The 17,152-nt window shown below is 38.5% G+C and overlaps 1 protein-coding gene across 8 annotated transcripts in view; it reads left to right on the top strand.

Annotated features, from left to right (window-relative positions):
• The window catches only part of PTBP2 (polypyrimidine tract binding protein 2), a 92,377-nt gene continuing 75,225 nt past the window's right edge, over positions 1 to 17,152 (top strand). For 6 of the 8 annotated variants that reach the window (XM_011959400.1, XM_011959396.1, XM_011959397.1 and 3 more), the window contains exons 1-2: positions 1 to 61; positions 1,752 to 1,782. Coding sequence is in view for 6 of the 8 variants with exons in the window: in XM_011959396.1 (XP_011814786.1) it covers positions 54 to 61; positions 1,752 to 1,782 (39 nt within the window). In the remaining 2 variants the exon portion in view is untranslated. Of the gene's footprint in view, positions 86 to 1,751; positions 1,783 to 17,152 lie in introns of all 8 variants that reach the window. The other 2 variants (XM_011959394.1, XM_011959395.1) reach the window with 1 other exon arrangement.

Genomic DNA, 17,152 nt, shown 5'->3' on the forward strand with positions numbered 1-17,152 from the left:
CTCGCTGGCTGCGTGGCTCGGTTCTTGTGAGCGAAGCTTTGTCCGGTTCGGCAATGGACGGGTATGTAATCGGGCCGGCAAGAAGGTGTGTGTGAGAGAGGAGTTGGACCGTCCTTCGGCCCTGTCCCGGGCCGGGGAGAAACCCTCCCGCGGCCCCTCCCAGGGCTGGGCTGCCGTTACCCAACCCCCGCCCCATCGCACACACCCCTCCCTTTGCTTCCCCCGGCGGGCTTTGGTCGAGAAAATAAGAAGAAAGCGGGCTTGGAGGCTGGGGAGGCACTGGGGCGATGGCGGGGGTGAGGATCCCGGAGTGGGAGCGAGCACCGGCTTGGCGGCGGGGGATGGGGTGGGAACCCCATAATGTCTCGCCGGTCCGTCCCTGCCCCCTCTAGGAGCCATTTCGATCCGTACCCTGGGACCCGACCCTTGGGTTAGCAGTGCCTGTAAGAGCGAGTGGGATGGGCAAAGACAGGCCTTTGGAGTGGGGGAGCCTCTAGGGGAAGAGGAGAGAGCCACCCCTTGTGGACCCCAGCCATCCGCAACCTCTCCGGCCTCACCCGGCCCGCCGAGAGATGCCGGTGGCGGGAGCTCCGGGGAAAGCCTAGTGGGAGCCGCTGGGGAAGGGGGGAGGGCGTGCGGCGGCGGGAGGAAGGGGGAGGGCAGATGTCATACTCCTTTGTTTTCATTTGAGTCTGGGAGTGGGGGCGGGAGGGAGGAAAAATGCCTTTTTGTGGGGACTGAAGACATTCAAGGCTTGGCAAAAGGGCCCAGAAATTAAATCATCTAAAAAGCGAAGTGTTTGAGGCCGACATCAGTCACATGGGCAAAGGCCAACAGCAATGGCAGAAACAAGAGCAGATAGTCAACGCAGGGCTATCTCTTTAGCTACTTTGGTCAGTTTCTGGAACAATGACTACAAAAACCCAGAACTATGCTGCATCTTTGCGAACCTGAGTGAAAACAGAATGCTGAGTGAGGTGAGAGGCAAGACTGTGAAATGGTAGGGACCAATGTCTCTCTGACACGCTTCACACCTGAAAAGACTCAGTATTTTAAGTCGTCTTTAGAAAGGGGGCACGCTTAAGGTCGAAAATATAGCAGTATGCAGCTCTTTTGGGAGTGTAAACATGATATCATTTAGCAAATACATTTATTAAAATCAGTGAGTATTTGAAGAATCAAAAATTTGGTTAAGCGCCTAGAGTTTGGTGTTTTTTAAAAGATATTAAAAAGAAGATTTTATAAAAGTTAATACAGTCTTACAGAATTCAAATCGTCCTAGATGTTACCTTAAGATTATTTTCCAGATGAAACAGATCCAGAGAATTTCGGTTTTCCCCCCAGATCAACACGGAAATTGATGTCAAAACTTGCACTAGAATTCATGTTTCCTGATTCCTGGTTCCTATGGAGACTACTAAAGAGTTTAAGCGTTAAATTATTAATCTCAGTATACTGGCATTGTGGAAATGGCATAGTGTTTTGGGTTTTGTTCTTTTTGGCTATTGAATGTGTTGTCAAAAAATACCACAAGTTTACTGAATTTTGCCTCACGTTTGAAAGTTACTTTTAGAAAACCAGGTTGATAACAGTACAGGTAAGTCACTGACCATCTGTGGTATTTTTTTTTCCCCATCTGTATGTGAGTGGCTGGAAGAGTTTTGAATCATGAACTATCCTAAAAAGTTTTAGAGCCAAAGAGTGATTAGAAGAATAATAAGAAGTTGAAACTATTTATTTTTTCTTTGCAGAATCGTCACTGAGGTTGCAGTTGGTGTGAAGGTAGGAAAAGATTATGTTTGAAACTGGGATCGTTGGATCTACTGTTATCATAATTACTGGAAAATTTTAGCTTTTGCTTTTGAAAACTATACTGTAGCTAACAAAACCCAAGTGTAAAATGTTTCTTTTCATTTCTAAAGTTGGACCACATTAACAGTTTGTAATCACCATAAGCTTTTCTAGAACTGGCCATCTAAGTATGAATGATCAGGAAATTAAAAATGCTTTCACACATGGCTTCTTGTAATATAAAATGATACCCCAATTTTCTGAGGGGAAATAATGATTTTAAATGGACGGTAAGTGGTTTGACCTATATCTTGTAATTTTGTTAATCTAAGTTTTTTTTTGTTTTTGTTTTGTTTTTCACTTTTTGTCATATGAAAATGAATATATTTTGGTCAATAAGAAGGCACATTAGAAATGAATTATCCTGATCCTTAAAAAGAAAGTTGTTGAGGCAATTAGCTTCAAATTTGAATGAGAAGTTAAGAGCTGGTTTGTCTATTAAAGAAAGGCTTTATGGTCGAGATCCTTTGGAATCCTTCCTTTTGGCTAAGAAAACTACTCATCGTTTAAACTTTAGTTCTAATGCTTAACATTTTCTTGAGTACTTACAACTTTTAATGTCACGATGTATTGTAATTTTTTTTTTTTTTTTTTGAGATGCAGCTTCCCTCTGTTGCCCAGGCTAGATGCAGTGGTGCGATCTTGGCCCACTGGAACTTCTGCCTCCTGGGTTCAAGCAATTCTCCTGCCTCAGCCTACTGAGTAGCTGGGATTACAGGTGCTCACCACCACGCCCAACTAATTTGTATTTTTAGTAGAGATTGAGTTCACCCTGTTGGTCAGGCTGGTCTCGAACTCCTTACCCTGTGATCTGCCTGCCTCGACCTCCCAAAGTTCTGGGATTGCAGGCGTGAGCCACTGTGCCCAGCCTGTATTGTCATTTTTCATTTGCAAACCTGTCTGTCCTGAGAGGCTATCTGCTTAGTCCATTGATGCTGACTGTTCAGACATTTTTTGGAATTCTTAAAATTGTATCCGTAATGATGTTATGTTCTTTCAAATACTTTTGGGAATGTTACTGTGTTTTCTTATTTTCTGTCGTCTTACCTATAGTGAACTAGATATTTGTCCATTCTTTAAGCTTGTTTCTTTAGTTCATTTTGTACAGACTGAAGGAGAAATAATAAGCTCTTTTTGGTGATAGTATTTTCCAAGTTGAGTTAGTCATGGGATTTAAAATCAGGAATAGCTAAAGAGTGCAAAATGGTAGATGTTGTAGTTTCCATCCAAGCAAATTTATTCTGTGAATTCTAGAAAATAATAAATGATACAAGTGTGAGTGTCCACTGTTAGTAGAAAAGGAGAGTAGTTTGTAGACAAGGCTCAGAATGAGTAGACAGAAAAAAACTGAGGAGACTAGGAGTAGGATGTTCAGATGTAATGTATTGGTTACACCAGTTTTTTATGTTAGTTGTTTGAGGAGAATACTTTAGAAGATGATAAAAAAAAGTTGCAAACCATTTTTAAAAATCCATTGTTTAATATAAAAGTCTGAATAATTAAAGTTAATTTAATTTTCTGGAGTAATGGTTAAGAATTTTTGCTTTGCTGTCAGGCCTGTGTACAAGTAGTTAAGTGTTCTTTAAAAACATTTGTAAATTTGCTTTAAAGACACTGATGTATGTTTAAAAAAATTCAAACTGATTCACAGGTTTTTTTTTTTTTAATTTCTTAGGTGTAGGTAATTGTGTTAAAATTTTGTGCCTTTTTACTTGAAATTATTGATATGTTACCACACATATAAACATCTTTATTTACATAATTGATTGGATTCAAACTATTGTTCTGGCCCACATCTTGCCTTTTTTTTTTTTGAATGAGAGTCCCCTCTGTCACCAGGCTGGAGAGCAGTTGCATGATCTCCGCTCACTGCAACCTCCGCCTCCCAGGGTTCAAGCGATTCTCCTGCCTCAGCCTCCCGAGTAACTGGGACTACAGGTGCACGCCACCACACCAGACTAACTTTTGTATTTTTAGTAGAGATGGGGTTTCACCATTTTGGCCAGGATGGTCTTGATCTCTTGACTCCATGATTTGCCCACCTTGACCTCCCAGAGTGCTGGGATTACAGGCGTGAGCCGCTGTGCCTGGCCCATATCTTGAGATATAATTTGACATAAAATAAACTACCCATATTAAATATACAATGTTTTGTCTCATACATACTCTTGTGAAACCATCACCACAATCAAGATAATGAACATCAATCACTCCCCACACTATCATCTTGCACCTTTGTACTCCCTCCCTCCTGCTTTTCTTTCCCCAAGCAACCGCTGATATGCTTTCTGTCACTGTACATTAGTTCACACTTTTTAGAATTTTAGGTAAATGTAATCATATGGTATGTACATTTTTGGCCTGGGTTAGTCCACTCAGAGTAATTATTTTGAGATTCACCCATGTTGTGTTTCAATAGTCCATTCTCTTTTATTGCTTAGCAATATTACACTTTATGGCTATACAGCAATTTGTTAATCCATTCAAGTCTTGAGGGACATTTGTATTGTTTTCTGTTTTGAGCTAATAAAAATATAGTTGTGAACATACCTGTACAAGTCTTTGTATGGCCATAGGCTTTCATTTATCTTGGTCGGGAGGGCTATGATTGGAAAGTCTGGATCATGTGGTAGGCATATGTTTAACTTTTTAAGGAAGTGCAAACTTTTTAAAAGTAGTTCTACCATCTTGCATTGCCATCTGCAGGGTATGAAATTTCCAGTCCCTCCACATCCTTTCTAATGCCTGTTATCTTGTCTTTTTGATCGTAGACATTCTAGTGTATATGAAGTGATATTTCATTGTGGTTTTAATTTGCATTCCTCTAATATCTATGATGTTGAACATCTTTTCATGTGCTTTTTGTCAACTTTTACCTTTGGTGAACTGTGTGTTTATATCTTTTGCCCAATTTTTTGTTTGGTTGTTTATTTTTAATTGAGTTTTGAGAGGTCTTCATTGTGGTTATAAGTCCTTTATCAGATATATGGCCTGCAAATCTTTTCTGCCACTTGTCTTCTCGTTCTCAGCATTGTCTTTTGAAGAGCAACTGTTATTAATTCTTATGGACTCCAGTTTACCAAGATTTTCTTTTATGGATTGTGGTTTTGGGGTCTTGCCTGAGCCATTTTTGCCTAACCTGTAAGCCATGACGATTTTTTCCTTTTGTTTGTTAGTAATAATAATTTTTTTTAGAGACAGGGCCTGACTCTGTCACCCAGGCTGAAGTGCAGTGGTGCAATCGTAGCTCAGGATAATCTTGAACTCCTGGACACAAGGGCTCCTGCTTCAGCCTCCCAAGTAGCTAGGACTACAGGCACACAGCACCATGCCCAGCTAATTTTTAAATTTTTTATAGACCTGATGTCTGTCTATTTTGCCCAGGCTGGTCTTGAACTCCTGGCCTCAAGCAGTCTTTCTGCCTCAGCCTTCCAAAGTGTTGGAATTAAAGGTATGAGCCACTGCTCTTGGCCACCTTTTTTTCTAATGGGAGTTTTATACTTTGGTTTAACATTTAGGTCTCTTTCATTTTGACTTAATATTTTGAATATGGTACAAAGTGTGGGTCAGAAGTATTTGGTTTTGCATGGGGACATCCAGTGTTTACAGCATTATTTGTTGAAAAGACTATCCTTTCTCCATTCACTTGGCTTTGCAGCTTCATGAAAAATCAGTTATCTCTGTATGTATGATTATATGTCTGTACTCTATTCTTTTGTATTGACCCATTTTCCTTTAGATGCTAGAAACATACTGTCTTAATCATTGTAGCTTTATATCGAGTCTTGAAACCACTTACTTAGTCTTGGCCCTCCAACTCTGATCTTTTTCAAAGTTGTTTTTAACTCTTCTGAGTCCTTTTGTGTTTTCATGTGAGTCAGTTTTTACAAAAACTGCTTGGATTTTACCGGATTTGACTTGAATCTGTAGAGCAATTTGGGGAAAATTGTCATCTTAACAAGTGAGTCTTTCTAACTATGACTACAGTTGATGTCTCTATTAGGTCTTTAATTTCTTTAAGCAGTGTTTTTTTTTCAGTGCACAGGTTTTGTGCATTGTTTGATTAGATTTATCCATAAGTATTTTATATATTTTGATGTTATTGTAAATGATATTTTAAAAACTTAATTTCCAATGGTTTGCTAGTATATAGAAATGATTATGGCATATTGCTCTTGTGTTCTGATCCTTTGCTAAACTCATTTAGTAGGTCTAATAGTTTTTTTTATATATCCCATCACATTTTCTTGAGAGGGAGTCTCAGTCACCTAGGCTGGAGTACAGTGACAGGATCTTGGCTCACTGCAACCTCCGCCTCCTGGGTCAAGAAATTCTCCTGCCTCAGCCTCCCAAATAGCTGGGACTACTGGCACATACCACCATGCCTGGCTAATTTTTGTATTTTCAGTTGAGGCAGGGTTTCACCATGTTGGCCAGGCTGGTCTCAAACTCTTGACCTCAAGTGATCCACCTGCCTAGGCCTCCCAAAGTGCTAAGATTATAGGTGTGAGCCACCACCCCCAGCCTATGCCGTTAAATTTTCTACATAGACAATTTATACCCAATTGTTTTTAAATAGTTTTCTTCCTTTTCTAGCTGGGTGCCATTTTTTGTCTCCATTTTCTTGTCTGTGGTATCCAGTACAATGTTTAATAGAAGTGCTGAGAGAATATCTTTACCTTGCTCCTGATACTGGGTGAAAACTCTAAAATTTCTTCCTTAACTGATACAATTCACTAGTGAAGCCATGTGGGGCCAGATGTTTGTTTTCTTTGTTGGGAGGTTTTAAACTACATATTTAACTTATTTAATAGATACAGGGCTATTCAGTTTGTTTAGTTCTTGAGTGAACTTTGGTAATTTGTATCTTCTATAGGACTAGTCCATTTCCTTTTAAGTTGCTGAATGTATTTGGGTAGAATTGTTCATGATACTATAGTTTTTTTTTGAGATGGAGTCTTGCTCTGTCGCCCAGGCTGGAGTGCAGTAGCACAATCTCGGCTCACTACAACCTCCGCATCCCAGATTCACGTGGTTCTCCTGCCTCAGCATCCCAAGTAGCTGGGATCACAGGCACACGCCACCGCACCTGGCTAATTTTTTGTATTTTTGGTAGAGACAGGGTTTCACTATGTTGGCCAGGCTGGTCTCGAACTCCTGACCTTGTGATCTGCCTGCCCTGGCCTCCCAAAGTGCTGGAATTACAGGCGTGAGCCACTGTGCTACATTTTTACACTTTTGATACCTGTTGAATACTTAGTGATGTCAGCTCACTCATTCCCAGTAGGGATAATTTATGTCATCTTTTTTCCTTGTCTGTCTGGATTGAAGTTTATTGATTTTATTTATCTCCAGAATATCAGCTTTTGGTTTCATTGAGTTTTCTCTGTTGTTTTTCTGTCTTCTATTTCTATCTGCTGTTTTTATTTTGTTTTCCATTGTGTTTAGTTTGATCTTCATTTTCTACTTAGTTAACATTGAAGTTGATGTCATTAACTTGATACTTTTACTTATGTAGGGGTTTAGTGCTGTATGTTTCCCTTTTAAGTACCGCTTTCATGGCATTCCTCAAATTTTGACATGTATATTTTTATTCAGTTCAAAATACTTAAAAAAAATTTTTTTTGACCCATGGGTTATTGGTAAATATGTTATTTATGTTATTTAATTTCCAGATATTTGGAGTTTTCCGTATATCTGTTATGTATTCATAATTTTTTTTTATTCTGGCCAGAGAATGTATTTTCTAAGACTTGGATCTTTGTAAACATGGAGACTTGTTTTGTGGTCCAAATATTATAAATCTTATTAAGTATTCACTGAATACTCTGATGATTCTCTGCAGATTTGGAGAGATCTCTGCAGCTCTTTTCTCTGGTACTTTGACCCGTAAACTCTAGTTACTTTGGTCTTCTCAGGCTCTTGGCTCTCTCACAATTAAAGTAGACTTTGAGGCTCAGCCTGGTTTCCTCATAGTTGTGCTGTGGCCTGGACACTCAAGGGAGTAAGCTGAGGCAAACAGGGACTCATTTGTTTTCTAACTTTCAGGGATTATTGTCCATCATTGCCTGATCTCCAGTGTCTTGAAAACTCATTGTTCTGTATATTTGCTTGATTGTTTGTTGTTGTTTGGGCAAGGCAAATCTGGGTCATGTTATTCTATCTTGACTGGAAGTAGAAGTCCACTGTTTTTTTTATTATTATTTTTTAATTTTTTTATTATACTTTAAGTTCTAGGGTACACGTGCACAACGTGCAGGTTTGTTGCATATGTATACATGTGCCATGTTATATAATGGTACACCCATTAACTCGTCATTTACATTAGGTATATCTCCTAATGCGATCCCTCCCCTCTCTGCACACCCGACGACAGGCCCTGGTGTTATAATATTGCTCTTCCTGTGTCCAAGTGTTCTCATTGTTCAGTTCCCACCTATGAGTGAGAACATGCGGTGTTTGGTTTTCTATTCTTGTGATAGTTTGCTGAGAATGGTTTCCAGCTTCATCCATGCCCCTACAAAGGACATGAACTCATCTTTTTTTATGGCTGCATAGTATTCCATGGTGTATATGTGCCACATTTTCTTAATCCAGTCTATCATTGATGGAGATTTGGGTTGGTTCCAAGTCTTTGCTATTGTGAATGGTGCTGCAATAAACATACCTGTGCCTGTGTCTTTATAGCAGCATGATTTATAACCCTTTGGGTATATACCCAGTAATGAGATCTCTGGGTCAAATGGTGTTTCTAGTTCTAGATCCTTGAGGAATCGCCAGACTGTTTTCCACAATGGTTGAACCAGTTTGCGGTCCCACCAACAGTGTAAAAGTGTTCCTATTTCTCCACATCCTCTCCAGTACCTTTTGTTTCCTGTTTAATGATCGCCATTCTAACTGGTGTGAGATGGTATCTCATTGTGGTTTTGATTTCCATTTCTCTGATGGCTGATGGCCAGTGATGATGAGCATTTTCTCATGTGTCTGTTGGCTGCATAAATGTCTTCTTTTGAGAAGTGTCTGTTCATATCCTTCGTTCTCTACCATCAGAGTGAACAGGTATGGCAGAAAATTTTTGCAATCTACCCATCTGACAAAGGGCTAATATCCAGAATCTACAAAGAACTCAAACAAATTCACAAGAAAAAAACAACCCCATCAAAAAGTGGGCAAAGGATATGAACAGACACTGTCTTTTTAAATTACATAATGTGGTCTCAGCAGTTATAGATCTTCCTCATTCTTTGTTAATGACAATGGAGGATACTCTTGTGTGACTGCACCACAGTGTAGTTACTGGACATACCACAATTTAGTTTCCTATATTGATGGACATTTAGGTTTGATTCCAGTAGGTGGTTAGTTGTAACGTGTGGACATATTCAGAATAGAAGTAAAAATGCTGTGTCAAAAGAAATTTATGCTTAAATAGTTACTGGAAACCACACTGCCAGAACACTCATTTGTTTTTTACAGGTGTGTATGGGAATGCCTATTTTTCCATACCCTTGGCAATTCTAGGTTTTATCAAAATTTAGAATATTAGATTATTTTACACTAAAAATGTATTTCGTAATTTATATTTTGAAATGGGTGAAGTTTTCAAATTTGGCTATTTGTATTTCATTTTCTGTCAACTGCCTGTTTGTGTACTGGACCTAGTTTAATGGTCATCTTTATCACAGTTCTTTGTATAAAAAAATTGATTTCATATGCATTGTAGATATTTTTTCTTTGAGGTTTTCTTTTTTTGCTTTTTTGATATTCTTTGTATAGTTTTAGGCATATATATATTTTGATTAAGTGATTTTGCTGTTAAAATCCATTTGATATGTAAACATTTTTAGCCGCAGCTTCTTCATCTTTAAAATTAGGATTTTTTTTTATTTATTTTTATTTTTTATTATACTTTCAGTTCTAGGGTACATGTGCATAATGTGCAGGTTTGTTACATATGTATACTTGTGCCATGTTGGTGTGCTGCACCCATCAACTCGTCAGCACCCATCAATTCATCATTTATTAGGATTTTAATAGTTCCGCAAACTAGGTCCTCAGTTAATGTTAATATATTTGCATTTAGAATATCCACATTTTTATGGCTTTAGGATACAAATGAAATCTCATTTTCCATTATTTTATAAATTTGCTGTATTCGGCTTTTCTTGATTTTAGACTTTTTTTTGTTAGCTCAGTGAGACTAAAAGAATATTTGTGAGTTTGTAATAGGAAATTTGTTACTTTTTTTTAAAATGGCTTTTCATTTTGTTCGTAATTTGTAATTTCAGTGGTGTCATTTCTGTACTCTTAACTGTTTTGCCAATGTGAAATCCTTGCGAAGTAATGGACCTATTACTTGGGAAGGCAGAATTGTATGAAATGACTGTGGAATAATACAGGATGGTCCCCAATACGGTAAAATGTTAACTTTTTAGATGTAGATTTTAAGTGTGGTGAAATTTGTAGCAGTATTCTTTAGGAAGTTAACTATTAATATCTCAAGACCTATAACTGGACAACTAATAAATAATCTATTTCTTAAAATATTAGCTTTTTCCAACTATTCTGAAAGTACTAGTTGTAAATTGCTGAACTCATGATTTAAATTATAATATGACTATTGAATTCACTGTCATTGGCTTGCATAGAAAATTATAATCAAATAATGCTAAATGTAACTTTTTTGGTAATAGTTGAGTATAACTGGTTGTTTATTATAGATGTGTTATTCAAAACTTTGGATTTTTAGGTTTTGACTTTTCTTAAAATGCTTTTCTTAAATGCTACTTAATGCTTTCTCTAGGGTATTTTTATTAGAATTTCAGTTAACAGATATTTTAATGTCTGCGAAATGACAGTGCTATGTTAGAAATTGATGTATTGTCTCCTTGAGGGCAGTGACCCTAGTTGTTATGTTTGTTCCTCCATCATTAATAGTACACGTGTTAAATAGTGCATACACACTTAATATTTAATAACTCTTAGTGTCATAGGCTTTAATATGCTTATACTCTAATGAGCCATTTATCAATAAAAAGATAAATTGCAAGACTATGTCTTTTAGGACTTCATCTAGTTAGAGAAATAAGGATCCAAGGTTTTAATTAAGTGCTATGTGGCTACAGTAGGAAAGATTGGTTTGGGTTGGTAGGCTCAGAATAGTGATCTGTGACCTAGCTAGATTGGGAGATAGGGGAAGGAGTGGAGAGCAATAGGCATTGAGAGAATGACATTAACTAAAGTTGTGTATAAAGGTTGGCATAATTTTACAGCCATTGATCAGTGAGTTGAATAATTTGGCCTTTATGGCTAACAGTGTGTATATGGATATGAGAGAAAAGATAGAATGGCAGATAGGTTATATAGAAGGCCTCAGTTACAGGTTGTGAAATTTGTACTTCATCTAGTAGGCATTACTCTATATACCTGCAATTTCTCGCATAAAAGTAGCTCATTATTCTGCTTTTTTTTTTTTTATGCTATAACAAATTTATTGTAACAATACAAAGGTATTATCTTACAGTTTTGTAGGTGAGAAATCTGACACATGTGGGCTAAAATGAAGGTGTTAGCAGGGCTGTGTTCCTTTTTGCAGGATCTAGGGGGGAATTTGTTTTCTTGTCATATCTCGGCTGTTAGCTTCATCTTCAAAGAAGCAATGGCAAAGAAGACTCTCACATCATATCACTGACACATTCTTGTGCCTCCCTTTCCCACTTACAGGAACCTTGTGATTACAGTGGGCCCAACTACATAATTCAGGATAAATGTTTAAATTACAAATTAATGAAGTGGCAACTGAAACAAGTTTTAACCTATTCACAAGAAAGGGCTTTGTTGGAGTGGTGGCTCACACCTATAATCCCAGAATTTAGGGAGGCCGAGGCAGGCAGATCGCTTGAGCCTAGGAGTTTGAGACCAGCTTGGTCCTCATAGCAAGACCCCATCTCTACAACAACTTAAAAAAATTAGATAGATCTGGTGACATGGGCCTGTAGTCCCAGCTACTTGGGAGGCTAAGACAAGAGGATCAGCTGAGCCCAGGCAGCAGTGAGCTGTGATCGTATCACTACACTCCAGCCTGGGCGAGAGTATATCCAGTCTCAAAAAAAAAAAAAAGGACAAGGGCTTTCCTGAGGGTCAAATGAAGTACAGTTGACCCTTGAACAACATGATTTTGAACTACACAGGTCCACTTATGCATGGATCCACTTACACAGAATTTTCTTCTCCCTCTTCCACCCAAGACAGAAAGACCAACTTTTCCTCTTCCTCCTCAGCCTACTCAATGTAAAGACAATGAGGATGAAGACCTTTATTATTACTGATCTCCAAAAAGATTGGCTTCAATATTTCATGGAGTGTTATGAATTAGAATCCTGAGTCTCTGTATTGTTAGTTATTTTAGTCTCTTGGTCTATGTGTATTCCTAAACTGTAGTAGCTTTTTTTTTTTTTTTTTTTTTGAGACGGAGTCTCGCTCTGTCGCCCAGGCTGGAGTGCAGTGGCCGGATCTCAGCTCACTGCAATCTTCGCCTCCCGGGTTCACTCCATTCTCCTGCCTCAGCCTCCCGAGCAGCTGGAACTACAGGTGCCGGCCGCCTCGCCCGGCTAGTTTTTTTTGTATTTTTAGTAGAGACGGGGTTTCACCGTGTTAGCCAGGATGGTCTCGATCTCCTGACCTTGTGATCCACCCATCTCGGCCTCCCAAAGTGCTGGGATTACAGGCTTGAGCCACCGTGCCCGGCCTGTAGTAGCTTTCTCAATTTAGTTCCAGGCATACTACATTAGGGGATAAGGTGGTTAAGTGATATTTTCACTTTAAAAGTAATAAGGTGTCGCGGAAAGTTATCACAAGAAGTTTTTTGAGTAGTACTTCTTTTTTATAACTATTGTAATGAATTTTAGACACAATAGTATCATGAACCATTATGTATCTATCATTCAGTCCCAAAAACCATCAGCAACCCCTAGCTAAAATGATGATATCCACACTCTGCTTTTCTACTTCTGTTATTTTGAGATAAATTTCAGATATTCATATTGTTTCATCTGTAAAGGCTTCAGTGTATAACTTTAAAAATAAGGACTCTCTTTTTAAAATATAATCAAAAGACTGTTAGGACGGCTGGGCGCGGTGGCTCACGCCTGTAATCCCAGCACTTTGGGAGGCCAAGGCGGGCGGATCACAAGGTCAGGAGATCGAGACCACGGCGAAACCCCGTCTCTACTAAAAAAATACAAAAAATTAGCCAGGCGCGGTGGCAGGCGCCTGTAGTCCCAGCTACTCAGGAGGCTGAGGCAGGAGAATGGCGTGAACCCAGTAGGCGGAGCTTGCAGTGAGCCGAGATCGCACCACTGCACTCCAGCCTGGGCGACAGAGCGAGACTCCTTCTCAAAAAAAAAAAGACTGTTAGGACACACACACAAATTAAGTTACTTCATATTATAAAATGTCAAATTTGTATTAAAATTTCTAATTGTCTCATAAAAGTCATAGTATTTTTATAGGGTTTTTTTAGAGGGGGAAGGAGTCATGATAAAATAAGATCAGCACATTTAACAGGTCGTTATTACCTCTTAAATATATTTTAATGTACAAGTTCTCCATTCCTGTTTTTTTTTTTTTAAGTTGCATTTCATTTGTTGAAGAAAACTAGTTGTTGGTCTTACACAGTTGCCTATAGTCTACATTACTGATTGCATTCTGATTTTGCAATTTAGTATGTTCTCCATGTTTCCAGTAAATTGGTCAGGGTCTCTATTTTTTTGGTAATATTTTTAAGTGGCAGGTTTTTATTTCTATTAGACATGGTTTCTGACTTTTCATGTATGTGATGTTTTTCCTAGGAACATTTCTTATACTTTACCTTGTTTGTGCTAGGCGTAGTCTGTGCTCAATAATTGTCTCTCTTTTTTTCCTGTTTTTTGAGAGACGGAGTCTTGCCCTATTGCCTAGACTGGAGTGCAGTGGCCCAATCTCAGCGATTCCTCTGCCTCCCGGGTTCAAGCGATTCTCCTGCCTCAGCTTCCTGAGTGCTGGGACTACAGGCGCCTGCCACCACGCCTGGCTAATTTTTGTATTTTTAGTAGAGACAGGGTTTCACCACATTGGCCAGGATGGTTTCAAACTCCTGACCTTAAGTGATCTGCCCACCTTGACTTCCTAAAGTGCTGAGATTACAGGCATGAGCCACTGTGCCTGGCCAATAAGTGTCTCTTAATGAGTATTCTTAAAGGATATCTAAAAAGACATGTAACTTAAAATTCACATAATAGTAATACTATGCAGTGTTAACATTGAATGTAAGTTGAAACTATTGATGGTGGACAAGAATGTTTTGTCAAGTTAAGAACATGTGATTTGGAATGAAAAGATGAGGGTTTGACTTCTATAGCATTGAACAGATTAACCTCTGAGCTTCAGTTTTATACATTTTTAAATGGTTTAAATTGTACCTACCTCCACAATTATTTTAAATGTTGGATGAGGTAAGGAAAAGAGTTACGCGTAAATGATGAGAATGGTTGTTATTGTAGTTCTTTAATCTGTAAATCTACATTTGGAAGGAACACTTATGGAAATCAAATACAGTAAATTAATTTCTAAGAGATCCTGGAGTTCAGGTTAAAAATAGCTGCAGACAGCACTAAATATCTTTATTAGTGAACACAAAAATAAAAATGACTTAGAATTTAGCACAGAGAAACAAAGAGATGAAAATAGCAGAAGGGTTAAAAGTACGTTGGAAAGGAAGAGAAGTTCTAACAAACATCTAATTAGAGTTCCAGAAAGAAATTAAAGATTGCAGAAAGGCAAAATTTGAAATGCTAAAGGCTGATAATTTTTTAGAATTGGTGAGCTATATGAATTCTTAGATTTAGGAGACACAAGAAAACCTGGACACGTAACAGTGAAAGAGCAGAGGACCAAAGATATGGAGATCTTTAAAGCAGCCAGAGAAAATCAGATTCCCTAAAGAATAAGAATTAGAAAGCCCCAATATGCTTCATCAGCATGGACATCCGGAAGATAGTGGAATAATATTTTCAGTGTGTTGAGGGAAAATAACTGTCCACTTATTATTTTATAGTCAACTAAATTATCATATAAGGAGAAGAACAAAATAAAGACTCTTTTTGAAATACTTCATTCTGCCTCCAAAAAGCAATTTAGGAAATTTATGAACAGATCCACTGAAGGAATTTCTGGAGTTTGTACTTTAGGAAGAAAGCCAATGACACCAGAAAGAAAGTCTGAAGTAGAAATGAGGCTAATCAAGAAATTGGTAGGCCTGTGAGTAAATCTAATTATTGACCATATAAGAATGTAATAGCAGTGATTGATAAGAGGTTTAAAAATAGAATTAAAAATACTGAATCATAACAATATGTAAGAGAGTGGTAGAGACACTGGAGTTTAAGTTCTGATGATGTACTATTGATTGGAGCTCTGTTGTCAGTTACAGTAGCTACTAGTCATTTGTTACTGAGCACTTGACGAATGTAGTGTAAGTTGATTTTCTTTTTTTTTTTTTTTTTTTTTTTGAGACGGAGTCTCGCTCTGCCGCCCAGGCTGGAGTGCAGTGGCGCAATCTCGGCTCACTGCAAGCTCCGCCTCCCGGGTTTACGCCATTCTCCTGCCTCAGCCTCCCGAGTTGCTGGGACTACAGACGCCCGCCATCTCTCCCGGCTAGTTTTTTGTATTTTTAGTAGAGACGGGGTTTCACCGTGTAGGCCAGGATGGTCTCGATCTCCTGACCTCGTGATCCACCCGTCTCAGCCTCCCAAAGTGCTGGGATTACAGGCTTGAGCCACCGCGCCCGGCCGTGTAAGTTGATTTTCTACCGTAGTTGAAAAATACAGATTTCTGAGCCTTAGTCTGAAAGAAGAATGTAAAATATCCCAAATTTTCATATTGGTTACGTGTAGAACTGATAATATTTTCGTATTTTGGGTTAAGTGAAATATATTATGCATTGCCTTTTCCTCTTTCTTTCTTTCTTTTCTTTCTTTTCTCTTTCTTTTTCTCTTTCTTCTTTCTCTCTCTCTCCCCCCTCTCTCTCCTTTCCCTCTCTCCCTCTCTCCCTCCCTCTCTCTCTCCCCTCTCTCTCCCTCTCTCTCTCTCTCCCTCTCTCTCTCTCTCCTCTCTGTCTCTCTCTGTCTCTCTCTCTTTCCCTCTCTTTCCTTTTTTTAAGATAGGGTCTTGCTCTGTCCCCCAGGCTGGAGTGCCATGGCATGATCATGGCAGCCTCAACCTCCTGTGCTCCAGTGACCCTCCCACCTCAGCCTCCCAAGTAGCTGGGTCTACGGTTGTGTGCCACCACACCTGGCTAATTATTGAGTTTTTTTGTAGAGACAGGGTCTCACTATATTACCTAGGCTGGTCTGAAACTCCTGGGCTCAAGTGATCCTCCCGCTTTAGCCTTGCAAATACTGGGATTACAGGACTGAATCTGGCCACCTTTTTCTTTGTACTTTTAAAAATGTGGCTAATAGAAATTTATGAGATTATATTTGTGGTTCATACTACTTTTCTTTTGGACAGTGCCAGAGTGAATCAGATAAGCTTGCGTTTTGAAATCCTAAGGGTGAACACAATAGAGATAGAACCCAAAGAATTGGGGAGTGGGGTTGACTGAAATTAAAGATGTATAATCCAAAAGAAGGCAAAAAAAAAAAAAAAAGAATAAGACACAAAATTAGCCTATATGTTAATAGAGTGGAAAGGTTCTGTGAAGGGTTCCTTAGAACCTTTAAAGGTAGAATTTTCTTGTCTGGTTACAGGAAAGAGTGGCATTGTTTTTGTTCACTTTTGAAGGTACAAAAACAAGTAATGATGAGGAAAATTGGGACATGTTGAGGAAGTAAGTAGTTTTTTGGAATGTAGGTTGGGTTAGAGTAGCAGAAAACAATTTAAAGAGTAGTTTTTGACAGTAACACGGAGAGCTTTGAGTGCAAAGGATTTGCAGTGAGGACCTTTGAAAATTGGACCTGCTTTCTCCTATCTGTATTTATGTTTAAATAAACTTGATTCTTTGTGAGTATTGTTATATATGTTTTCATAACTACTGTTGTAGTAGCGTTTCTTTTTTTTACTAGCTTGCTTTCAAGCCATGCTGTTGATTAAATATTTATAGGCCATTTTAAGACTTCTAATCTTTATCTGTGTTGAACTTTGAGGAAGAGTTAGGTTTTGTAAGTATTGAACTCCAGTAAACATAGTTCCACTTTCCTTAACTTCTCAAAAAGATTGCTGTTTGATACAGATAGTTGTCTAGGCAAGCTATTAGCAGGGTTTC

This window comes from Colobus angolensis, unplaced genomic scaffold (genome assembly GCF_000951035.1).
Source record: "Colobus angolensis palliatus isolate OR3802 unplaced genomic scaffold, Cang.pa_1.0 Scaffold491, whole genome shotgun sequence".
Classification (NCBI taxonomy): domain Eukaryota; kingdom Metazoa; phylum Chordata; class Mammalia; order Primates; family Cercopithecidae; genus Colobus; species Colobus angolensis.